The 27,758-nt window shown below is 39.1% G+C and overlaps 1 protein-coding gene across 1 annotated transcript in view; it reads right to left on the bottom strand.

Moving 5' to 3' along the window:
- Window positions 1-1,323: 1,323 nt before the first annotated feature.
- The window catches only part of STXBP4 (syntaxin binding protein 4), a 189,695-nt gene continuing 163,260 nt past the window's right edge, over window positions 1,324-27,758 (bottom strand). Inside the window, exon 18 of the mRNA XM_022552629.2 lies at window positions 1,324-11,342. Coding sequence (XP_022408337.1) covers window positions 11,228-11,342 — 115 coding nt within the window. The 3' untranslated portion in view covers window positions 1,324-11,227. The remainder of the gene's footprint in view (window positions 11,343-27,758) is intronic.

Raw genomic sequence — 27,758 nt, 5'->3', positions numbered from 1 at the left:
TTCTATTTTAAATAGTGCTTCAGAAAACCTTTTCAATACAATTTTTTTCTGGTCTAAAATTGTGGTTATTTGTGAGGAAAAATTCATAGTAGTAGAACTATAGGGTCAAAAAGTTTGAATATTTTTAAGGTTCTTGATAGGTATTCCAAGACTGATTTCCAGAAACTTTACAGTGATTTATAAATGCCCTAAAAATACTTGAGAATATTGACTTCATGTACCCTCCCCAACATAGGGTATTACTGTGTTTTAAACATGTTTTTTTTTATCATATCTTAGGTAATTAATCAATAATTCTAGGAACGCCTCATATCACAGGTGGGGGAGGTTTGTTTCTAATTTCTTTGAAATTGGCAGGAAAGATGGCACTGGTATAGATTATTGAGGGAGTTTGAATAGGCTTAAAGATTGACTTCACAGAGTAAATTATACGGTTTCTGTCCTGGATAGTTTAGACATTTAACTCCTGTCAATGTGGGGGTACACTTGATCTCTTTCAAGTATTTTCCATTAGGATTTTTAGGAATAGCTTTTAAAGTAATTTTGATTGAATTAAATATTTTTTTAGAAAGGCCATTCTGTTTTCACTTGTTAAGACATTTTATCTTTAACTCAATTTCAAGGATGCTATGAGATGAGCCAGGAAGAAGGAAATTTGATCCTCAGTACCACATTTCATCAGTTCTAAGGCATATATTTTTCACATATAAATGTCTGAAACTGGGATGTGTAACAGTCATGGTCAGCGCTCTCGAATCCCTCTACAACTCTCATGAACATTAGCTCTGTGTGATTTTACTCCCAACATCCAGCACCTACATCTCTTTGTTGTAGGGCTGCATGAACCCACTTTGCCTACACAGAGCTAGAAGGACCTAGAAATTCATATCTCTCTCCCGGGCCTCCCATGCTTAACCAATGACTGTTGGTTCAGGGGTATAAATACTCCAGCTCCCTGGCCTCTACTTGGAAAACTGAAGCAGGGCTTACACTTTCCCCAGAGCTCCCTTGTGGGACTGAGCCAAAGTGCCATCCCCACCTCCACACCTTCTGATGGATGGGCTTTGCTTGACATCACACCCTTGTGTGGGCTTTTCTCCCTTCCCTATGTGTCAGTCCTATTTCTCTATTTTCCTACCATGTTTTTTTTCCCCCCCTAGTTCAAACAAATTCTCACCTTGGGGAACCGAACATACGACAAGGTGTGTCTTACAACCCATGATGTCTTCCACTTCCTGTTGGCCAGGAAGGCAGTTAGGTTCACCCTTATACCACCAAAACTGTAAAAGGCAACTATAATGATACAGTTGTCTTTGCCTGGGCATGCATGAACTTGGTTGTTTTTCTTGTGGTATGAATGCACTGTTACTTTACTTTTCAGTAAATAAATCATTTAAGGACTATTTGAGGAAGGAATATGAATCCTGATTATTGTCTAAAAATCTTCTATTAAATCCTTTTGAAAAGATCAAAAAAAGTACCAGCATCAAAACTCAGAATAGATGTCAAGACCTGGGGAGAAATTCCTAGGGATAGTAGTGGAACAGTTCTTTAAGAAATGCTTCATTTTGATGGCAGGATGTTATTGTGAAAAATGTGGATGAAAACTTTGATTTAAAAGAGAGTTTCAGAAGAGTTCCACTCTGAATATACAGAAGTTTTAGGAATATCACAATTTATTTGTATTTCATTTTCCTTTATATATACACATGATAAAAACTATGTTCAAATAGCTCTTAAGTATACTTAAAAAGACATAAGACAAAAATCCAAAGTACTATGTCATATTGTAGATGCTTTTAAACAATTTTTGGTGATAGAAAAAATAATGGTAAGTCTTATAATTGATAGAGTCTTAAACTTGGTGAAATACTAATCAGGAATATGCTACTCAGAGACAGAAGGAATATAATCAATGAACAATCTTAGCGACGGTGGGAAAACTGAGGTAACTTCATAGACTTTTCACCTAGAATGAGTCATAGTAGGGGTTACATTTGTGAGTGAGGGGCCACCATTTTGTCACATTCTTGAAATTCTGTAGACGTTAGTCTATTAAATATTTCTTATTCCTCTAAAGTGTGTATGTGTGTACATATACACATATACATGTATGTGTGTGTGCACACACACATTACTCAGAGAAGTAATCCATGCATTTAATTTGGTGCCAGCTTTTTATTTTTTAGTGGTGATCACGGAACTATATATAACTCATGTGATCACTGCACAAAAATAAAAAGCTGGCATTAGATTTAATGCATGGATTACTTCCCTGAATGATAAAACTACTCAGCATATAGAAATAGGATCTCCCCACAAACATCTTTTCATATTCCATTTCAGAGAAATGCCTGACCTGAACTGTCTATATGCCAAGGTAACTTTATTATCCACCCAATTTGTTTTGTCTTCCTGTTTTCTCACCCCATATTTTGCTGATGAAAGATGTATTTCTCTATTGCGAAACAGCACACACAAGCAATTCCAACGGACTTATAGATGGGATAATTTCTGCACCTTCAAAGTACTGTGGCAATACATAACTCCCTTGTACCAAATCAACTCTTTAGCAACATGATTAATTAACCTGTAAGAATAGAAGTTCAACACTGTTGCCTTGAAATGCACATGTATTTTGGTTTTAGGCTTTACCTACCCTTCCATACTAAAATCATTCTGTTGTAGTTTTCAAAATCTTGGGTAAATCAATAGTATTTGTGTATATGCTTTACAACCCTCCCACTGCGATCACACTGTGAGTTCTGTGGTCAAGCCTATGCAGCACACACTTCCTTCTTCTAGAAAAACCCATTACATCATTCCAACTTCAGTAGAACTAGCTGGTGTAGATGTTCTTAAACTCCCATCTCATTTTCTTTTTCATTCACTTTGGTTTTTTTCTGCTGGAAGCAGGAAACAGCCAAAAGAGTTTTTGAAAGCAATGAATCACTTTTAAAATGTATTCTGTAAGCATTTGTTGAACAATACTCTGCCATGTTCTGTGAGAGGGGCAAAGAATAAGATATGGACTCTGACTCAAAGGGCTCAGAGTCTAGTAGGAGAGACACATGCCCCCTTTCCCGCCCCAATTAATTGCAAGTATAGTGTGACAGAGGCTTTATTAAAAGGTTTGCAGCGATAGGGGGATGGGGTAGGATTTTAGAGCATGTCTCCTCCCAGTTAACCTTCTCACCCTCCAGGTTGTAGATAAAAATACCCCAATGTAACAATATATAAATAAGAAACAACGGACTATCTGAGCCAATCTTCTCTCTTCCCATTTCCCTCCCAACTCCCCCTGATTTACTCACCTAGCTGTGATGTTGAGTGGGACAGCCACAGTGAGAGGGACTAGTTGGCTTTAACCAGAGCTCTGATGCTTGTTACCACGTGGAGACAGAAAGCACACAAGAGAGGGTAGGACCAGACCTCAAGCGTTGAGGACTCAGTAACCCAGTTCACTAGATAGAAATAAATTAGTAAATAAATGTAGTACCCCAATGGGTGTCTGGACAAATAGGTCAGCAACTCCTCTTGGGATGGAAGTTCATACTCCACCACCCCCGAGTGGGAAGAGGGGCTGGACAGAGGTATGAACAAGAGATAGTACCTAGAGTGCCGGTGCTGGCTGGGGGGAAGCAGCATGTGTTAGGATCTTCACAGAAGAGGTGTATCGAGGGGTGTCTTGGAAGGATGAAAAGGAATCTGCTGAGGGAATGAGGCAGGAGACGTTCCCTAGACAAAACAGTCTATCTGAGTGACTGTTGGGTGAGAAATGCTGCTGGAGGAAGAGAGGAAAGGGTCAGTTAATGGCAGGTGCTAGGAACTGAAGAGCAGCAAGGGGGCAATAGAATCAGATGTGTGTTTCAGAAAGATAATTCTGACAGAAGTGTGGTGGGTAGGTTGATGGGGACAGGTGTGGTAGAGAGAGAGAAAGGTATATTGCCTCCATTGCCATTATGCAGGTAATAAATGAGAAAGACCTGAAAAGCAAATAGGCAGTGTTTGCATGGATCAGAGAAAGGGGAATATATTAAGAAATGTTCTAGAAACAGTACATGTCTTTTTCTTTCTCCCAAGCTCACCAAGCATGTCAGTCACTACCTGTGAATGCAGAGGCAGACAGGCCAGAAGACATCGGGGTAGGGAATAAGTGATCTCGACCAATACTAATCTCAGTCAACTTGCAGTTTCCCTCCATTCTGGGGAGTCATTGCTAAACTCTGGGAGGCTTACTTAGTGCCAGGGCACTCTGGGTTTAGATGGTCTGTTGTCACTATCCAAGTTGGGTTTCACTGAGGGGCCATGTGGACTGAATAGAAAACATCTTCATTTAGGTCCAGTGGGTCTTCCTGCTACTCCTGTGATCCTTTTGGGTTCATGGGAATCAATATGATCTTCCAGTTTGGACCACACTGGGCTAGAGGAAGCTCACTGAAATTGTCCAAGGCTCTATCTGCCTATACACAGCATGTGTAATAATAATTCCCACAGCCAGGGGAATTATTTCCTAGACAGGGAGTAGGAAAGCCTTGCTCTTCCACATCATATGTGCTCTCAGATCTTTGATCTAAATCATGAATCCTTTCCAATTCCCTAAGGAGCCAGACCTTTGAAACTTAAAAGAGCATGTGTTCCTCTGCTTACTGATGCCACACACCTTTCTTGAGACAGTGAACATTAAATGGACTAGAAGTTCAGCTATGGAATAAAAAAGGGGAATAAAGAAAATAAGTGTAAAAAGCTTTGGTTAATTTCAGTTGAATGTCCTTTGCATAAAATATAAATCACGGGCTTCCCTGGTGGCGCAGTGGTTGAGAGTCCGTCTGCCGATGCAGGCGACACGGGTTCGTGCCCCGGTCTGGGAAGATCCCACATGCCACGGAGTGGCTCGGCCCGTGAGCCATGGCCGCTGAGCCTGCGCGTCCGGAGCCTGTGCTCCGCAACGGGAGAGGCCACAACAGTGAGCGGCCTGCGTACCGAAAAGAAAGAAAGAAAGAAAGAAAAAAAAAAATATATATATATATAAATCACATAGGGGCTAGGATCACATATGTTTTGCACTGTATCTCTAGGACTTTGCAGTGTTTGCCATCTGGTAGCACTCAGTGTTTAACGTGAATAAAGGAATACAAGGGCATGAGAGTTAAAGTGGGAACTAAGTCTTAGCTATGGACAGCACATTATACATTCAATTTGGCAAGTATGCATTGAACACCTACTATGTGACAGGCACTGTGTTAGATCCTCCTCCATGGTGCTAGATCCTTCCTAGAATGGTGAATGAGACAGATAAATCCCTGTCATCAAGGAACGTACTCTCATTCTTACTCCCGTTATTAAGGAAGACAAAACACAAATAGATCATTACAAATTGATAAATAATGTACAAGGAATAAACAGGGTAAAGTGACAGATAATATTTTAGTGATGGGGGAACAGGAATGAAGAGGGGTCAGAGCTACTAATCTGATTGCACTTTCCCTCAGACCACCCCTGTATGCTGAGAGTGAAATTCAAACTTAAAAAAAAAAAAAAAGTAGTATTAGTTAAATGTTAAAAAGTCATATGAAGAAAGCAAATACAGAACTGCATTTAATATTTACATAATCATCATGCAGGCACAATGATATTACATGTGGATAGCTATAGTTAAAACATCTTGGGGTTTTATTTCTAAAGTTAAGTTTTATGGGCGTATTCTGTTTAAAGTTCTTTTCATCCTCAAAATTTATATGCAATAAAGTATGTAAGTTGTTTTAATGTTAGCTTAGTTCTTTTTGTTCTGTATGTTGTAAAATTCAAGTTTGTTGACTTTTGAAATAGTTGCATTTTACTTAGCAAAGAAAATAAAAATGTCCATTTCCCCCTAGAAAAAGGATAATACTTTCTAATTTTGCAAATACTTTATGAAAGTATCATTTGACTCTGTATTTTTACAGCTGCTTAGAATTTATTATTGGAGAGGCCCTTCATACAGTATGTTCCTTTTCTTTTATTTCTAGTCAAAGGGTGTTGTTAATATTATTTTGGAATTATTCAAATTTAAGAGAGTGATAAAGGGCCTCTCTTCAGGGGTTCTTATTAACCAAACCCCTAACTTCTCACTCCTTTAAGGAAAAATACAAGGTTTTTGAGAGAAAAGGAAAGAAAGGAAAAAAGGGTTTTAGACTATGAGCTTCTTGATTTGGGAATCAAAACTACTCAGTGTGTTATCTTCAAGGCCTTGCATCTTGTCTGGCATCTCGCAGGTGCTCAGGAAATGGTTGCTGAGCTGAACTGGTTTGGGAAGAGTCAGGGGAATACTATCCCCTCACAGAAATGGGGAAATCAAGGCTCAAAGTTCGTTTGTATTGTGCTTTGCACTTTACCAAGGCCTCTCACCCCAGTTAACTAATTTAAAAGTCAGTCCTCCACGGGGAGGGGGAAGGGTAAGCTGGGACGAAGTGAGAGAGTGGCATGGACATATATACACTACCAAATGTAAAATAGACAGCTAGTGAGAAGCAGCCGCATAGCACAGGGAGATCAGCTCTGTGCTTTGTGACCACCTAGAGGGGTGGGATAGGGAGGATAGGAGGGAGATGCAAGAGGGAGGAGATATGGGGATATATGTATATGTATAGCTGATGCACTTTGTTATAAAGCAGAAACTAACACACCATTGTAAAGCAATTATACTCCAATAAAGATGTTAAAAAAAATAAAATAAAAAAGTAAAAGTTGGTCCTCGCCACCATTATATATAAAGTAGGAAAGGTCAATACTTTCAAATAAAAAGATGACAGTAATTACGTGTTTGACGTACAGTGAATTGGTCACTGCTAGACTCCCCTATATACAGAGTCAGCCTCTGCTGTCAAGGGACAACTAAAACCCAATGATGAAAAAATTCAGGTCTTTAGATAGTGATGGAAAAAGGATTACTCTAAGGACAAAAACAATCAGAAAAGTTATTGGCAGTCTTTCGACTAAAAAATTGTTCTATAATATAGAGAAGAAAAGCTCTTATACACTATTGCTGGTAGTGTAAATTGGTCCTATTTTTATGGAGGAGAATTTGTGAATTTATACCAAAATTAAAATGAACATAACTTTGATGTAGTAATTTACTTTTATGAATGTATCCTCACTATAGGCATACTGGCATAAGAGTACATAGATGTATGAGGAAAAGGATTTAATGAATATGAGAATGTTCACTGTGGCATTGTTAGTAACAGAAGACAATTTATTTTTACTTTTTTTATTTTTATTTATTTATTTTATTTTATTTTATTTTTTGCGGTACACGGGCCTCTCACTGTTGTGGCCTCTCCCGATGCGGAGCACAGGCTCCAGACGCGCAGGCTCAGCGACCATGGCTCACGGGCCCAGCCACTCTGCGGCATGTGGGATCTTCCCGGATCGGGGCACGAACCCGTGCCCCCTGCATCGGCAGGCGGACTCTCAACAACTGCGCCACTAGGGAAGCCTGACAATTTAAATTAGTCTAAGTGCTCATCAATAGATTGTTGGCTACAGAAATTAGGTGTTATCTGGGTAGTGATATTTTATGGAGACATTTGAGGTATAACATTAATCTATGTATCACCATGAAAAAAATGACCATAATATATTAAGTCAAAAGAAAGATACTTAACAGTATGATTTCCTTTGAGTAAAAATTCTCATGAAAGTATTAGTGATAGCTACCTTGGGAAAGTGAGATAGGCTATCTTTTGACTTTATTCAATTCCATACTACTTGATTCTTTTTTTAATGGAAATAGATTATTTTTAAAATAAAAAAATTTAAGAGAAGCTATTCAATTCTGACTACCTGAGAAGCTTTTAACTTCTTAGCCAACAGTAAGTAGCCGCCAGGAAATGATTGGCTTTTGCCCTACTTCACCATAGTGCCTAGTACTGTGCTTGGCTCACTGTTGGTGCTCAGTCAATATTCTGAGATTAAATACGTAAGGAAGGCTAAGCCAGGTCACTCTTTAGTAAAGTGAGATGGAAGCATGTAAGAACATTGAGATTTTTAGATCCTACAATCTGAGTCAGTGGGTCAACAGAGAAGAGTTTACAATGACCACAACAATAGAGTTGACTTAAAGAAAGATGGGCTATATAAATGTCAACTCACTCTGAAATAATTGGGGGATTCTACTTGCATTGAATAAGGATTCTTAATGACTCCCCACCATATGTTTCTTTGAGCATCTCTTGCGGCATTCATCTGTGGGTTCAGAGGTCACAGAAGCATAAAGATGAAGAAATCTCAGTCAGTGCTCAAATGGTCCAGCCAGTTCAGACCCTGAACTCCTCAGCAACAGTCTTGCAGTAAGGAGTTCAGCCTGACAGAACACTCCTGGGACATGGTTTCCACTTACTCCTGGGGAATTCTTTCCTGATGTGTTCTGACTACGAGGAAGTTCCTTAGCACACCGAACTTGAATCTGCCTCTTTGTAAAACTGACCCCCGGACCCCAGCTCTGCCGCCAGTGTCACACACAATGGCTCTAACTGGCTCTGCAGTGGTTTAAGAGAATGGGCCCCGCAAGACTTGCTTTGAGCCCCAGTTTCCACACGTAGGTGATAAATCACCCTGAGGCAAAGGTCAGCAACTCTCTCTAATCCTAAACTTGTTTACAAAATGAAGATGATCATAGTTTCTACCTCATGGGGTTGTTTTAAGAAGATAATGAAATAATACATGCAAATTATCTGTCACGAATGTATGGCACAAAATGCCCAATAAATAATTTCATTACGATTTTTGTAGGCCTTTTCCATTAGGTATTCGATTAGGAAGCAGGAAGGAAAGTGGCACCAAATGGTAAAGTTAACCTATGAGGCGTCCGCCAGTGAACTGCTTCCTGAGGATCTTGATGCCAAGTGACTTGAGCATCTTCTGTGTCTTCCTCACTAGAAACAAATTAGAAAAACACTCCCAGGAAGGGGAGGGACACTTCATACCATTAATTTGGCAACCACAAATAGTCTGTACTTTCACAATTATAGATACTAATTTATAAAAGTAACTTGGGGTGTTTGAGAATCTCACTCACCTCTGGGGGACACAAGGAAAGAGCTCCTTCAGGGCCTTCTCTCAAAACTTGTCTCCCTGCAGCTTCCGAATACTCAAAGAGCTGTCAGAGGAAACACAAGTTTCTCCAGCCATTCTGAAACTTTTCTCAGGGCTAATGACTACCTATCAGCCTGGATTTGACTTATGTTATCATTCAAGACATAAATTATAAATCGTACATATATTCAGGAATGTGTGCATGGGCATAATGTACACATATATTTACAACATAGATCTATACAATATACCATATGAAATGTAGTAGACTAGGAGACTCAAGATCTAGGTCTAAGTTTGACCTCACTGTGTGAGCTCTCAGGATCTCAGTTTACTCATCTATATAAATGGTTACAATGGATGATTCTGACACTATATTCTAAGGAGTTTTAGGTTTGCATAACAGTGTTGGGGGCTGTTTTAATTGGGCTTCAGGCCTCCATCTTGTTTGAAGCAGGACAGCAATATTTAAAAAAAAAATCTGTTACAAATATTGAGATTCTGTTTAAGAATTCACTTGAAAAATGAGTCTTTTTCGCCAAAAGATGTTTGAAAATCACTGAGTCAAGTGATCCTCAAGGCTCCGAGTTCCTTTTTCTTACTTGTATTTCAGAGGTGGGGAGGGCGGGAGAGAGAGAAAGAGAGAAGGGAGTGAGGAGAGGAAGAGGGAAAGGAAGAAGAAGAGCAGTGGTGGTGGTGGGGAGAAGAGGAGGCCAGACAGACACGGTAACGTCTCTGTGTTATCACGGATGGTTTGGGAACAGTATTCTGATTAATTAATGATTCTTGCTCACTTGCTTCCTCAGTACAGTACATCACCTAACTATATAATGACACTGCGTAAGGATAAGTCCCTTTTTGTTATTCAGTTGGTACTTAATGCCCAGAGCATTTAAAATGACTTCCTCCTCCCTGCCCACCCCCCACCCCAACTTCCCAGCCCCAGGTTTCAATCATTAAACGGAGAGAAAATCTTTAGCACTCCAAGTCAATGGCTCATTCCTTCCAAAAACTGTCTAGTAGCATCCTTACAATAAGATGAAATAAGATCGGAAGCATAATCGGTCTGGAGGCTGATATCAGCAATAATGAGGCCAGTCTGGAATGCACAGCAGAGGAGTTCAAGGATGTCTCTTTTGATACATAGATTCCGGATGCCCCTCTATTCATCAGCTCCCCTCAACACTCCCTCTGGCAAGGACAACCCAGCAGGGCAAATCCCACGAGGGAGTCGGTCCCTTTACTTTAGAAAAATGTGAGCTGCTGAAAGAAGCCCATTGAATCAACGTCACAAAGCCATGCCCCTGCTTGGTGAGTGTTTGGGGGAAGGGTTTATAGGAGAACCATGAGGTTGGGTGGGGGCCATGTTTGAATGAACAAGTGCCCCCTGAGTCTCTGTGGCCCCAGGGGTACACAGCTGTGGAGCTCAGCTGCATCAACAGAGACATGCGACCCTGTGTGTCGGGCTGCGACCTGCCTCTGCAGGGACAGCAGGGTGTGGGGCAAAGGGGCCTGGACACGGAATCGGAAGGTGAGGGTTTGAGCCTCAGCTCCAGGACAAGGTGCTTCATTTCTCTGAACTGCTCTTTTCCTAACTGAAAAATACCCAGTGGAGTTGCCTCACAGGCGTGTTGTATGGTTTACATAAAACAGGGTCTGAAAAGCATTTTGTAAATTAGAAAGCATCATAAAGATGTAAGCTATATATCCAGTGGCCTGTGGAAAACTTGCTTAAATCACTTTCCTAAGGTACGCATATAAGAGGTTAGTGAATTACCAAATAAATGAAGTGTTTCACTATGTTCACATAGTTTTCAATATGTCTTAATTATAAAAACCCCTGTGTCTGATATTCTATAAAGAACTAACTATAAAATTACATATGAAAAATTATATATATTATAAAATCTAATTACATATGATTTCAAAAACAGGACTAGATTATTCCTAAAGAACTACTGTAGTGGCAATTAATTTTGTAAATGTATACAGTTATACCAAAAAGTTTTACAAAAATAGCTTAAATCCAATCTCCATTTCACTTCACTAAATAGTGTGTGGTTTACTCCTATTTTAGATGTCGCGTGTCAGAGTCCTCCACGTCGATCGAGATGCCAGAAGACCATGGACCGCAGCTTCCCACAGAAAACCATCAATTCTTCTGGTCAGGAAGTTCTCTGGAGCAATCCTCTTCGTTCTCCTCTGAGCAGGACAGGGTCAGTGCGCTCATCACGGGATGCATCCAGGATGTAGTCTGTGTTACGTGACTTGGGAAGAAAAAGGGATACAATTACAATCTGAAAGACTGTACTTCTACCCACCGTGCAAGCAGTGATCCCTCAGCGACACTGCTTCCACCCTACTGCAGTCTCCTGAATTAGGAAGCTGTTGGAACTGGATCCAATAGTTTTTAAAAGTCTTAGATACGTTTTTAGGTTCAACAAAACCCATTTTTTTCTTTATTCTTCGGTAAAAACAAAACCAAAAACAAAAGAATGCAGGAGAATGTGTCATCTTTGACTCCTCACTCTTCTTTATCCATCAGCAAGTCCTGTGATTGTCTTTCTGTAACATCTCTGGAATCTTTTCCTTTCTCCTTTTCCAACGCTATGGCCTGGGTCACTGAAACAGCTTGTCTCTTTGCCTCTGTTCTAGTTTTTTAATTCATCCTCCACTCCAGCCAAGAGATCTTCCTAAATGACAGATCATACACTGCTGCTCACCTGCTAAAAATTCAGTGCCAACTAATGCCTTCTGGATCAAATACATATTCCATAGTATGAAATACCTTGTTTCTTACCTGCCTCAACAATACTTTCTTCTCTGCTACAATCTTCCCCCTTCCCGTCTTGTTTATTCAGCTAACTCAAACTAATTCTAAAGAACCAAATCTCCCTCTAGATTCCTCCAATCTGTGCCCATGGCCTTATCTCTTATACCGTATTACAAATGCCTGTTTATTTTTAGACCTTTGTACTGCATACAAAGCTCCTTTAGGGCAGGAGCTGTTTCTTATCTCTGAGTCTATGGTACCTAACATATTCTCAGAACAAGTAACTAGGCGTTTCGGGGAAGAACACAAGCAGAGGTAAGGAAGGACGTACAAATATATGGGGCATGTTCAGGAAGTGGTGAAACATCACTACTTGTGCCCCTACCTGATGCATGGTGTTTTTTAGACCTAGTATCCAACTCCCAGCCTTCAGCTGGATGACTCGCCTAAATCCACCACTATCTGCCCAGCTCCTGGGTCCTGGACAGACAGCTTCTGGAATAGGATGACTTATTCCTTCTCCTTGGATCCTTGTTCTAGCCCTGGCTTACCTCGCTGCCCTATCCATCCTAGATCAGTTTCCCCTGCCCCCATCCTACCCAAACTCAACCTCAGAGAAGCATCATGTCTTAGATCAAGTCCATCTGAGGGCTGGCACTTATGAGCATCAAATAAGATTGTGGATCTCAAAGTATCTCCTACTTCCTAAAATATTACAGAATAACATTTCTGAAGTGTGTTATAAGGGTTTTTAATACATATTATGTGAAGAAGAGAATTCTATGGTCAAATAACTTTGAGATACACTAGTTTAAACATAGTTAAGTAGGTTTTTTTTACTGTAGGATTTCCCAGAGCCCTAAATATACTAATGTGTCTTACGACTCTCCAAGAGTTTATAATATTACTCAAACTAACATGCCCTATTAGCACGCATGGGATGAGTGTGCCTTTGAGCACAATTTGGGATCTGTCACAAAGAGGCACTTACTTTAGTGCCTGTTGATGACAATAACTGAAATGTTGCACTTGGTACCCATGGTCAGTTTCAGGGTTATTACAGGATTTGGTTTGTTTTCAGTCCTATATTCTAAATTCTATCCCTATCCCCCAAAACAAATTGTTCAACTCTTCTGTTTAAATATTGAAAATGCAGCTTTCCGTGGAAGAAGATCACTTATAGTTTCACGATAGAGTAAATGCACTTAAGTTGTTTAAGATGGAGGTAGATGTGGCAAGGCCCAGATATCTTCATAGTTTCAAAACCTCAGAGTGTGGTTAAGTGATACAAAGAATAGTTATTCTCTTGACAGTAATCCATGTTACTATCACCTCTTTAAAATGGTTTAGTGCGATTTCTTATTATGGAGGCTAAACTTACAAAGCATTTGATTCTGCACAGGTTAACTTCATTTCAAGGCTTTTGTAAAGCTGGAAAGCTGCCTAAATTGAAAGTGGTTTTAAAGAATTACCAGTGAGTGTAACACAGAGGGCTAGAATACCACTGCAAGGGGAAATGAGGACACATTGTCCCGTACAACGTACCTGTTTAAAACTGAAAGGAAAAAGCTTGATGGGATATCTTAGTATATTTACTTTACTGTTTATCAGCACATTTATAATATGTTAGTCCAAAGAAGAGACTTTAATTTAGATTATTATAAATCCTTCCTCCCCTACAATGCTCCTTAACTGGGGAGGCTGGAAAGGAAGAAAAACAGGCACAATTAATTACCTGAGGGGTAAGGTCGGGTACACACTTTCTTATGTGACTTAAAAAAAATTCTCACGTTTGAAATATTATAACTGCCCATATATGGACATTCCACTGAATTGATAATATAAAATAAGCAAAAGTAAAATGTTTAAGAAGAAAATGTAGTTATAGACTCTGAACAATGAATATTAGAAAGTTCTGCCAGAAAGTCATCCTTGACAGTAAACTTCATTTGGCACTTTTTAATCAACAAGTCAACATCTGATCTTTCTCCAAATACAAAATAATACCATAAAATATTAAATGATTAATCTTATGTTCATAATACACTTCTCTGTACACAATTGAAAAACACACACCTTAGCGCCAAACATGCAAATACAATAGCCAATCACTAGAAAAAATAAAACACATCCAGAACCAATGCTTCTAAAACACAGGTAATGCATGTAAAGTGCCTGGTGAAGAGTAGATATTCAATAATGATCATGGTTGTTTTTTTGTTTTTTGTTAATAATTAGGGCTTTCTGAATATTGTAAGAAAAACTTGGAATTCTTCCTGTGATGCTGGAACGGGGCCTTTTGTGTGTATACGATTCAATTTTATGTCCTGGTGAGCATGGTGACTAAAGAGCTTTGACATAATCGGTATGATGAGATAATCCCAGATTTACTGGCTTGGAGAACATTCTACTATTAGAAATATTTCCTCTCTGATTTGTGTGCTTGGTAATTCAACTGAGAAGAGAGAGAATAAATCAACCCTGTTGACTCTGTTTAATTAATAAAGACCCCATTGTTCACAAAGTGAGATGCTGCTACTTAGTATGAAAAATTTAGAGGTCTGGAAAATAAATGAGGCTGACTGTGAAACATGAAAATCTTCCATTTGAACATACAGTACCTCTGGGAAATGTTCCTGCAGAGAGTGTATCTGACCTGATTTGGGGAGTAATCAACAGCAGTTCAGATATATTTGAAAATCTAAAAAGCCTAATACTACTCGCCTCTGAATGACTGCCAAATCTGTTGTTGGAAAACAGTAATATTTGAGCTGGGAAGATGGCAGTGTTGTGTGGTTTATTTTATAATATTAGTAATTTGAAGGACATATTTTAGCGCTTATAAAAAAAATAAACCCTAAGAGAACATGCTTTATTTTATTGCCAAAGAAATGTAAGTGAATTATTTAAATTCCATTATAATTACCTTCCTTATGTTTCTTACCTCCTAGCATGCAAAATGCTTTCTTTCTAAATAAAAATTTAGGACAGCCAGTTAAGAGAAAAGTGGTTTAAAGACAAAAAGAACACAAGTTTTGTAGAAATTCATTCTTATAATGGTCTGTGATGAAGAAAGAGGTTCTTTTGTTAATCTTCCATTGTTAATGATACTATTTATATGTTATTGTGAATTTAGCAAGATTGCATATATTATCTATTTAAGATAAAGCTGCAGAACAATAAGCCAAAGTAATTAACTTACAATGTCCTTTTTTTACAGAGAGCAGGGTAATCTTATGTATATAATATTCATATGAACCAGAAAATAAAGACAAATATATATGTTAATCCAAAATGTTTCTGGTATCAGTACTTGGAATCACTGAAAAATTTTACAACTGGCCATAAGCTTCAAGTAGTAATGAAAATAAAAGATTTAATAAAAAATATTCCCAATTGAAAACAAATCAGAAGGGAAGAACAGAAAGTGAACCATGTCAATAAAATTATAAAAAAGTCACCAAACCTTGGTGAGGCAGCATGTAATCTTGTCAGACACTGGTTATGAGAATGACTACAGATTAGTAATAGAAAGTATCCATTCCAAAACATGTTTAAGAGAAAATTGCAAGCAGTTTATTTCCACTGATATATAAAGAGTTCCCTCTTACATAACTTTGGAAATATACTCCTAAAATCAAAATGAGTATTTCCCATTAATGAACTCTGTAAATATCACAGAATACTTTGAGAATTTTGTAATTAGGCATTTGGAAATCCAGTGAGGCTCTGATCAAACATTAGCAGGATCCCATTCAAATCTTTACATTCTTGAAGACAAATTTTATTTCTATTCTATATTTATGGCATTCTCTATAAAAATATATATCAGATATATTTTGCAATTAAATAATCCAATTAATTAAAAAATCTTTAGGTCTAGATATTACATTATGCTACAAGAATCTAAAGCTACAGTAATATATTACTTATGCATAATATTGGAAAAAATTCCACATCACTAGACTTGTAAAAAATGAACACTGAAAAGTCCTGAAAAAATATGAATTATATTTTTTGAAGTAATATACACAGGCTTAGATTGCTGTCAATTATTGTACAGAGGCAAAAACGTACCAAGTCCAAAGGTGATACATTTTTCAAAAAAAGAAAATGTTTCTATGGTCTCAGACTATAGCTTTGGGTAACCTTTAAAAATTGATGCTGTTTTGGATTGTGATAGAATAAAAAAATTCAGAAGACCTCTAAGAACATGTCCTACTGACACTGGTACCTAGACACTGGACTATTAGATAATAATAAACAATTTTATAAAATTCTGTAGTTGGTGTATTTGTACATTCTCATTTACCCCCTTTGGCAGTGTCCACCAAAATTTATGTTCTCCATTCCACACTGTAGAGTTGTTATCAGGAGGCTGCTCCCAGGCAGAGACTACATTTCTCAGCTCCCCGTACGTCCTTATGTGAGCATGTAACTAATTTCCACCAGTGGAAGGGGAGAGAGTTGATGTTTACGTCTTGTGGACCAGGGGTTTTCAAGAACAGCGCTGGAATGCCTTCTCTGTTCTCACGCCTCATCCATAACTGAATGCAGAGAACTCAGAGGCCCTAGGGGATGGCAGAGCCATGAACTGGAAGGAGCTGGGGTCTCAAAATCACTACCCAAAGAAAAGAAAAGCCACCCATCGACCAGGGATTCCCGCACTGACTGGTGTGTGAGTGTTAAGCTACTGAAAAGCAGGGTTTGTAACAGCAGCTAGTGTTACTCTAAATGACTTCAAGAGAGTATTTCAAGATGAAGCCATGACTATTACTTTCCCATTAAATATATGTACAACTTTTTACAAACCAAAGAGCTTGTCTTTCTAAAATACAAAAAGCGGGCAATAAATACATATTTTCAGGCTACTTGAAATATGTTAGTAATCAAAAGACTGTCAGAATATAGATTAATGGAAACTAAATTTAATTAGAAGCAAGTCTGCAAGACCATTGCCAAAGTTTCCATATTAAATTCCCACTTATGAGTAGAAGTGCATGAAATGTAGAAGATATTTAAAACTTTAATGTTCTTATTAAAATGGTAAGAATTGTAATACAAGTTATGAGGCTTTCATTTAATTTATCCAATAAAATAAGTTTAATAAACATCTAACTAAATGTATTTTTTTAATTGCCACATTTGAAATCTTAAAAAAAACCCTAAAATTATTTGAAACGTACTTCAACTTATTTTATACTTATCCTAGTATTATTTTTCTATCAAAGTTAAGCTGATTACACTAAAAATATAAAGCTATAAATATACATATGATATTAGAAAACTGAGCATCACTAAACTGGGGACTTGGAGGGGTTCCACATGAGACCATCTTTAAACTCTTGAGGTGTTCTGTCAGTATTATTGACTCCATAATGCTAAGTGCAAAAGCCACTTGGGAGTCAGTGTTATAACACAGAAACCTTCAATTACAGTAAAAAATTATGGGATAAAAACCATATATGCCATCAACCTTTACAGTTCTCTCATGAACTTTACATACTGATTGCTTCTAATGGTGCCACCTTGGACTTGTGAATAAATGGGCTTAACTGTTTTTTAGAAACTTATTTTATACTTATATTTTGTAAATATTATATATCCTAATTTACATATTTATATTATGTTTATATTTTATATATTTATATTATATATATTTATATTTTAAAGGAGAGACAGTTATATTTATTATCCTCATTTTATATATGAGAAAGCTAACACTGAGAGAGGTGAAATAACTTACTCCAGGTCATAAAACTGGTAAATGTTAGAGCCAGCATCTGGATCCAAATCTGACTTCTGAGAATTTCACCATTATGTTATACTCCTCTCTGAGGCTCTATTATATGGGTTGGTTTCAACAACAATATATATGGAGGCTTTGGGTTAGATTAAATGAGACCACCTGAAAAGAGGTCTTTAGCTTTACAAGATGAAATAATTAAAGATGTATTGACTGATTAATTCAACGATCATAGATTCTATCTCTAAAGCATTTTTAAATAATTTATCATAAAATTCATAAAAACTTTATTCAGTATGAATAAAAATTATTTGTGTGACACCTGCTTCTCCAGAAGTCTTAAACTTTTCACATCATGTGGCAATTGAAGAAATTGAGGCTAAGAGAGTCCCAGTGCCCTATCCAAGGTCACACAATAGTAGATCTCAGGCTTAGATGCAGACCATGGTCACTATCTTTTTGTATCAGCTTCACGGACCTGGTCTGAAATTCCGTATTGCCCAGGCACTAACTGGGTTACTTGTATGTCTCTGGGAAAGTTACTTAAACTCTGAGTCTGTTTCCCAATCTAGAAAACATGTAAGACCTTCCTCGATAGTGTTAAGAGAGAAAACATATAAATCCCCTAGTTTTATGCCTGACACATTCTAGGTCCATCATAAGCATCACCCTCTCTCCTCCACTTCTAACTTCCTGTATTAATTTTCTCTTGGTGCAGTAACAAATGACCACGGATGTAGTGGCTTAAAACAATGCTAATTTACTGGCTAATTGTTCTGTAGCTCAGAAGTCCGCCACGGTTCTCACTGGGTTCAAATCAAGAGGTTGGCAAGGCAAAATTTCGTTCTGGAGGCTCTAGGGGAGAATCCGTTTCCTTGCTTTTCCAGCTTTTAAAGGCCACCCACATTCCATGGCTTGTGGCCTCCATCTTCCAAGTCAGCAACACAACATATCTCTGACCCTGCTTCCATTGTCATATCTCTTTCTGACTCTTTCCTTCTGGCTCCCTCTTCTACTGCTGAGGACTCATGTGATTAGACTGGACCCACATGGATAATCCAGGATAATCTCCCTATTTTAAGGTCAGCTGATTAGCAACCTTAATTCCACCTGCAACCTTAATGCCCCTTTACCATGGAACCTAACATATTCAAAGATTTTGGGGATTAGCTCATGGATATTATCAGGGAGCCATTATTCTACTTACCACACTCCCTTGCCCCTCAGCTACTTCTCGCACTAAAGCCTAGAGCTTGAGGGAAGGGGCACTGGTTTGTATTAATTCTTGCAATTTGCCTGAAACTTGGCAAATGTACAGGAAGAAAGATTATATGCTATAATACATTGTACTGGAGATAACTGACTGAAGAAAAAGGTGCTAGAGATCTATGGAAAGTAATTTAAGGAAGAAGCAACTGTTATGGAATGAATTGTGTCCCCACCCCCCAATTCTATGTTGCAGTCCTAAACCCTAATGTGGCTGTGTTTGGAGGATGGGGCCTTTGTGGAGGTAATTAGGGTTAGATGAGATCATGAGGGTGAGGCCCTGGTCCAATGGGACTGGTGTCCTTGTAAGAAGAGGAAGACACATCAGACCTTTCTCTCCATGCACACAGAGAAGAGGCCACGTGAGGAGGTAGTTGTCTACATCCCAGGAAGAGGGGCCTCACAAGAAACCAATCCTGATGGCATCTTGATCTTGGCCTTCTGTCCTCCAGAACTGTGAGAAAAATAAATTTCTCACCCAGTTTAAGTCACCCAGTCTGTGGTATTTTGTCATGGAAGCCCTAGCAGACTAATCCAGCAACCAAATTTGGAAGGGAAAGTGACAAAAAAGTTAGTATTTGTTGAGAAATTTAAATAAAGGGTCTTGGAGGCAGAGAAGATCCCATATCTGGCTAAATAAAAGTATAACCCTAGAAAGGTGATGAATTTCCAAAGTACTTTACACAATCCCAAAGGATTTTCTTATATTATCCCCCCAAAATGCTAAAAAACATGCTTCCTGCCTCAGTTATACCTGTTATTGGTTAAATAGGGGAAAAAAGAGTTTGATGTTGGCTGTCTAGATCTGGACATTTTATTCATTTCAGTGGGCTTTGCCATTCTGAGTAACCTCGGTCAGCTGGCTGGCCTTCTGTTTAGATGACAGTTGCTCATACAGAGTTTCATATGGCTACACCCCTTTGTAGATATTTATAGAAAATCCAGAGCAGGCTGTCTCAGGCTCCTGAGCCCTGCAGCCTCTTTGCTCCTGTCACAGGGCTGCTGACTGGCTGGGGAGAGGTATAAGTGTAGGTTTTGGTTGCTGGTTTCTACTTGCAGCTGTGCAAATGCTGTCGTATAAAGCTCCTCCACTGGCAAATAGCAGTAGAATAATATAAGGGAAGGGAAGGGGAATGAACATCTATTAGGCACTCACCTTGTGCCAGGTGAGTTATTTTATTCAATTCTCAAAACAAGCCTGGGAGATATAAACTACTATCCTTGTTTTTTGATGAGAAAAGGGGTTACAGACAATCGAAATACTACTAATTATACCAAGGTCACACTCAAAAGTGGTGGTGTAAACATTAGAAACCAGGTCTGTCTGACACTAAGCCCATATTTTTTCCCTACCAACTGCTTCCTCAATGACCGTATTCACTCATTTGATAAATAATTATTCAGTCCCTACACATACCAGGCACTGTACTAGTTACTGGATATTCTAAACCAGTTATCACATAGATGGGTACATCCAGACTAGTGGTTTTAATACCTTACAATTTAATCATAGCTAGAAGTGTTTGGGAACAAAATATTTTAATAAGCTCCATACTTCTTCCTTCAAGTTCTCTGTTGATTTCTTCATTATAGTCTCATTAAGAATGAAATGCTCAGGATTGCCATACATGCAAAGGCAGTGAGGAGCTTACCCCCATTTCCCTTATCTACGCTGAATTTAGGTACATAGAAATTGCCCTGACATCTCATCAAGTGAGCCCTAGACTTCAGTAGTCTGTCCATGGCTATTTCTTAACTCATCTAAAATTAATCAAAGCAGCCAAATTAACGAGGTCTTAAGAGGGAGGGCTCCTGACAGTACCTACTAAAGTGGAGCTAAAATCATCTGCTAAGGATTTAGGAAAAGTTAAAAGTAGTAGCTTTTTATTTCCCATCCAGAAACCATCCCTCCCTCTCCACCCTCCCTTCCCCAGTCTCCTTAATTTTTAATCACATTAGAATTACCTAACATGGACTCTACGTGCAAAATAAGGTTGGAGGTAAGAAAAACAATCTCAAATTTTTCCTTTTGTGTTTTCCATTTTTTAATTTATTTTATAAATGAGATGATACAATGTAACTTAAGCCTTTAATTAATACAGTAGGCTGACAATGACAAATTTCATTCATACATAGGTTATGATCTACATTCTTTCCTACCTGGAAACAACCTAATAGGCTGTTCAGACAATCATTTAGGGTTGTTAATGAACTCTGAGTGGAAAGATATGAGACAAAACATGCCTATTGGAAATCAGTTTTCCTTTGAAGTCATAAAGGCAAAGCTCTTAAATACTGACTATCTCATAAGAACTATTGGGGGGGAGTGTCACTGTTTATTCTGTCATTCCAACCTACGATTTGCATTATTACTGTTCATCCTGGCAGAGTTCCTGTGTTGGCAATATGTTCTAGAAGATCAAAGACTGAAAAGATGTGGTATGTGTCCCACATGTTTCTTCCCCCGGCACCCACAGCAGACATCTCTGATGCATCAAGACAAATATCAGGGACTTCCCTGGTGGAGCAGTGGTTAAGAGTCCACCTGCCAATGCATGGGACATGGGTTTGATCCCTGGTCCGTGAAGATCCTACATGCCGTGGAGCAATTAAGCCCGTGCACCACAACTACTGAGCCCATGCGCCGCAACTACTGAAGCCCGTGAACCTAGAGCCTGTGCTCTGCAACAAGAGAAGCCACCGCAATGAGAAACCCATGCACCACAAGGAAGAATAGCCCTCGCTCAACTGCAACTAGAGAAAAGTCTGTGTGCAGCAACGAAGACCCAACGCAGACAAAAAAAAAAAAAAAAGACATATCAGTGAGGTTGAATATAGCCTCAGAATTCTTCACAAACAACACTTGAGAAAGTGAGTTGAAATCTATTTGCCCTCTCTGCTCTAGACAGAAACTTCTGTTTTATTCAGAAATCACAGGCTCCCTAGGTTTTACTGGTATGCATTTGTAATGTAAGTATAATACTTCCTATGTAATGAAGAACAGATTTTATAATACAAGGTGTGCTATCTCAGATTTCAGAATGTGATATAAAGGTGTATCAACACAAAGGAATTATAAGCCAGGTGTGAGTAACTTTTAAAAACCAATGAGTAGATGGCTTCATGATGGTGGAAGAGTAAGATGTGGAGATCACCTTCCTCCCCACAAATACATCAGAAATACACCTACATGTGGAACAACTCCTACAGAACACCTACTGAACATAAGCAGAAGACCTCAGACCTCCCAAAAGGCAAGAAACTCCCCATGTACCTGAGTAGGGCAAAAGAAAACAGAATAAACAGAGACAAAAGAATAGGGACGGGACCTGCACCAGTGACAGGGAGCTGTGAAGGAGGAAAGGTTTCCACACACTAGGAAGCCCCTTTGCGGGCGGAGACCGCGGTGGCGGAGCGGGGAAGCTTCGGAGCCATGGAGGAGAGCGCAGCCACAGGGGTGCGGAGGGCAGAGCGGAGAGATTCCTGCACAGAGGCCCGGTGCCGACCGGCACTCACCAGCCCGAGAGGCTTGTTTGCTCTCCCGCCGGGACGGGTGGGGCTGGGAGCTGAGGCTCGGGCTTCGGTCAGAGCGCAGGGAGAGGACTGGGGCTGGCGGCGTGAACACAGCCTAAAGGGGGCTAGTGCGCCACAGCTAGCCGGGAGGGAGTCCGGGAAAATGTCTGGAGCTGCTGAAGAGGCAAGAGACTTTTTCTTCCCTCTTTGTTTCCTGGTACGCGAGGAGAGGGGATTAAGAGTGCCGCTTAAAGGAGCTCTAGAGACGGGCGCGAGCCACGACTATCAGCGCGGACCCCAGAGACGGCCATGAGACGCTAAGGCTGCTGCTGCCGCTGCCAAGAAGCCTGTGTGCAAGCACAGGTCACTATCCACACCTCCCTTCCAGGGAGCCTGTGCAGCCCACCACTGCCAGGGTCCCGTGATCCAGGGACAACTCCCACGGGAGAACACACAGAGTGCCTCAGGCCGGTGCAACGTCATGCTGGCCTCTGCCGCCGCAGGCTCGCCCCGCATCCTCACCCCTCCCTCACCGCGGCCTGAGTGAGCCAGAGCCCCCGAATCGGCTGCTCCTTTAACCCCGTCCTGTCTGAGTGAAGAACAGATGCCCTCAGGTGACCTACAGGCAGAGGTGGGGCCAAATCCAAAGCTGAACCCTGGGAGCTGTGCAAACAAAGAAGAGAAAGGGAAATTTCTCCCAGCAGCCTAAGAAGCAGTGGATTAAATCTCCACAATCAACTTGATGTACCTGCATCTGTGGAATGCATGAATAGACAATGAGTCATCCCAAATTGAGGAGGTGGACTTTGGGAGCAATGATATATATATATATTTTTCCCTTTTTCTCTTTTTGCGAGTGTGTATGGTTCTGTGTGTGATTTTGTCTGTATAGCTTTGCTTTTACCATTTGACCCAGGGTTCTGTCTCCCCCTTTTTTTTTCTCTCTCTTTTTTTAGTATAGTTTTTAGCACTTGTTATAATTGGTGGATTTGTTTTCCGGTTTGGTTTCTCTCTTCTTTCTTTCTTTTTTCTTTTATTAAAAAATTTTTTATTTTAATAACTTTGTTTTATTTTACTTTATTTTGTTTTATCTTCTTCTTTCTTTCTTTTCTCACTTTTATTCTGAGCCGTGTGAATGAAGCTGGAGCTCTTGGTGCTCCAGCCAGGCGTCAGGGCTGTGCCTCTGAGGTGGGAGAGCCAAGTTCAGCACATTGGTCCAGAGGAGATCTCCCAGCTCCAAGTAATATCAAATGGCGAAAATCTCCCAGAGATCTCCATCTCAACACCAAGACCCAGCTCCACTCAACGACCAGCAAGCTACAGTGCTGGACACTCTATGCCAAACAACTAGCAAGACAGGAACACAACCCCACCCATTAGCAGAGAGACTGCCTAAAATGATAATAAGGCCCAGACCTCCCAAAACACATCACCAGATGTGGACCTGCCCACCAGAAAGACAAGATCCAGCCTCATTCACCAGAACACAGGCACTAGTCCCCTCCACCAGGAAGCCTACACAACCCACTGAACCAACTGTAGCCGCTGGGGGCAGATACCAAAAACAACGGGAACTACGAACCTGTAGCCTGCGAAAAGGAGACCCCAAACACAGTAAGTTAAGCAACATGAGAAGCCAGAGAAACACACAGCAGATGAAGGAGCAAGGTAAAAACCCACCAGACCTAACAAATGAAGAGGAAATAGGCTGTCTACCTGAAAAAGATTTCAGAATAATGATAGTAAAAATGACCCAAAATCTTGGAAATAGAGTGGAGAAAATACAAGAAACGTTTAATAAGGACCTAGAAGAACTAAAGAGCAAACAATAAGTGATGAACAACACAATAAATGAAATTAAAAATTCTCTAGAAGGGATCAATAGCAGAATAACTGAGGCAAAAGAACGGATAAGTGACCTGGAAGATAAAATAGTCGAAATAACTACTGCAGAGCAGAGTAAAGAAAAAGAATGAAAAGAATTGAGGACAGTCTCAGAGACCTCTGGGACAACATTAAATGCATCAACATTCGAATTATAGGGGTCCCAGAAGAAGAAGAGGAAAAGAAAGGGACTGAGAAAATATTTGAAGAGATTATAGTTGAAAACTTCCTAATATGGGAAAGGAAATAGTTAATCAAGTCCAGGAAGCATGGAGAGTCCCATACAGGATAAATCCAAGGAGAAATACGCCAAGACACATATTAATCAAACTATCAAAAATTAAATACAAAGAAAAAATATTAAAGGCAGCAAGGGAAAAACAACAAATAACACACAAGGGAATCCCCATAAGGTTAACAGCTGATCTTTCAGCAGAAACTCTGCAAGTCAGAAGGGAGTGGCAGGACACATTTAAAGTGACAAAGGGGAATAAACTACAACCAAGATTACTCTACCCAGCAAGGATTTCATTCAGATTTGATGGAGAAAGTAAAACCTTTACAGACAAGCAAAAGCTGAGAGAATTCAGCACCACCAAACCAGCTTTACAAGAAATGCTAAAGGACCTTCTCTAGGCAGGAAACACAAGAGAAGGAAAAGACCTACAGTAAGAAACCCAAAACAATTAAGAAAATGGTAATAGGAACATACATATCGATAATTCCCTTAAATGTAAATGGATTAAATGCTCCAACCGAAAGACACAGACTGGCTGAATGGATAAAAAAACAAGACCCATATATATACTGTCTACAAGAGACCCACTTCAGACCTAGGGAGACATAAAGACTGAAAGTGAGGGGATGGAAAAAGATATTCCATGCAAATGGAAATCAAAAGAAAGCTGGAGTAGCAATTCTCATATCAGACAAAATAGATTTTCAAACAAAGACTATTACAAGAGACAAAGACGGACACTACATAATGATCGAGGGATCAATCCAAGAAGAAGTTATAACAATTGTAAATATTTATGCACCCAACATAGGAGCACCTCAATACATAAGGCAAATACTAACAGCCATAAAAGGGGAAATCGACAGTAACACAATCATAGTAGGGGACGTTAACATCCCACTTTCACCAATGGACAGATCATCCAAAATGAAAATAAATAAGGAAACAAGCTTTAAATGATACATTAATCAAGATGAACTTAATTGATATTTATAGGACATTCCATCCAAAAACAACAGAATACACTTTCTTCTCAAGTGCTTATGGATCATTCTCCAGGATAGATCATATCTTGGGTCACAAATCAAGCCTTGGTAAATTTAGGAAAATTGAAATCGTATCAAGTATCTTTTCCGACCACAACGCTATGAGACTAGATATCAATTACAGGAAAAAATAATAACCTAGAGATAACTGAAGAAATCAAAGAGGAAATCAAAAAATACCTAGAAATAAATGACAATGAAAACACGATGACCCAAAACCTATGGGATACAGCAAAAGCAGTTCTAAGAGGGAAGTTTATAGCAATACAATCCTACCTTAAGAAACAAGAAACATCTCAAACAACCTAACCTTACACCTAAAGCAATTAGAGAAAGAAGAACAAAAAAAACCCAAAGTTAGTAGAAGGAAAGAAATCATAAATATCAGACCAGAAATAAATGAAAAAGAAATGAAGGAAATGATAGCAAAGATCAATAAAACTAAAAGCTGGTTCTTTGAGAAGATAAACAAAATTGAGAAACCATTAGCCAGACTCATCAAGAAAAAAAGGGAGAAGACTCAAATAAATAGAATTAGAAATGAAAAAGGAGAAGTATCAACTGACACTACAGAAATATAAAGGATCATGAAAGATTCCTACAAGCAACTGTATGCCAATAAAATGGACAACCTGGAAGAAATGGACAAATTCTTAGAAATGCACAACCTTCCGAGACTGAACCAGGAAGAAATAGAAAATATGAACAGACCAATCACAAGCACTGAAATTGAAACTGTGATTAAAAATCTTCCAACAAACAAAAGCCCAGGACCAGATGGCTTCACAGGCGAATTCTATCAAACATTTAGAGAAGAGCTAACACCTATCCTTCTCAAACTCTTCCAAAACATCACAGAGGGAGGAACACTCCCAACCTCATTCGACGAGGCCACCATCACCCTGATACCAAAACCAGACAAAGATGTCACAAAGAGAGAAAACTAGAGGCCAATATCACTGATGAACATAGATGTAAAAATCCTCAACAAAATACTACCAAACAGAATACAACAGCACATTAAAAGGATCACACACCATGATCAAGTGGGGTTTATCCTATGAATGCAAGGATTCTTCAATATACGCAAATCAATCAATGTGATACACCATATTAACAAATTGAAGGAGAAAAATCATATGATCATCTCAATAGATGCAGAGAAAGCTTTTGACAAAATTCAACACGGATTTATGATTAAAAAACCTCCAGAAAGTAGGCATAGAGGGAACTTTCCTCAACCTAATAAAGGCCATATATGACAAACCCACAGCCGACATCGTCATCAATGATGAAAAACTGAAACCATTTCCACTAAGATCAGGAACAAGACAAGGTTGCCCACTCTCACCACTATTATTCAACATAGTTTTGGAAGTTTTAGCCAGAGCAATCAGAGAAGAAAAAGAAATAAAAGGAATCCAAATTGGAAAAGAAGAAGTAAAGCTGTCACTGTTTGCAGATGTCATGATAGTATATGTAGAGAATCCTCAAGATGTTACTGGAAAACTACTAGAGCTAATCAATGAATTTGGTAAAGTAGCAGGATACAAAGTTAATGCACAGAAATCTTTTGCATTCCTATACACTAATGTTGAAAAATCTGAAAGTGAAATTAAGAAAACACTCCCATTTACCATTGCAACAAAAGAATAAAATATCTAGGAATAAACCTACCTAAGGAGACAAAAGACCTGTATGCAGAAATTTATAAGATACTGATGAAAGAAATTAAAGATGATACAAATAGATGAAGAGATATACCATGTTCTTGGAGTGGGAGAATCAACATTGTGAAAATGACTATACTACCCAAAGGAATCTACAGATTCAATGCAATCCCTATCAAACTACCACTGGCATTTTTCACAGAACTCGAACAAAAAATTTCACAATATGTATGGAAACACAAAAGACCCCGAATAGCCAAAGAAATCTTGAGAAAGAAAACCAGAGCTGGAGGAATCAGGTTCCGGGACATCAGACTATACTACAAAACGACAGTAATCAAGACAGTATGCTACTGGCACAAAAACAGAAATATAGATCAATGGAACAGGATAGAAAGCCCAGAGATAAACCCATGCACATATGGTCACCTTATCTTTGATAAAGGAGGCAAGAATATACAGTGGAGAAAAGACAGCCTCTTCAATAAGTGGTGCTGGGAAAACTGGACAGTTACATGTAAAAGAATGAAATTAGAACACTCCCTAA

This window comes from Delphinapterus leucas, chromosome 19, assembly GCF_059928025.1.
Source record: "Delphinapterus leucas isolate spDelLeu-1000000601 "Yukka" chromosome 19, BTC_Dleu_Yukka2, whole genome shotgun sequence".
Lineage (NCBI taxonomy): Eukaryota > Metazoa > Chordata > Mammalia > Artiodactyla > Monodontidae > Delphinapterus > Delphinapterus leucas.
The sequence above is the reverse complement of the archived record's forward strand: the minus strand, read 5'-3'. Positions and strand labels throughout refer to the sequence as shown.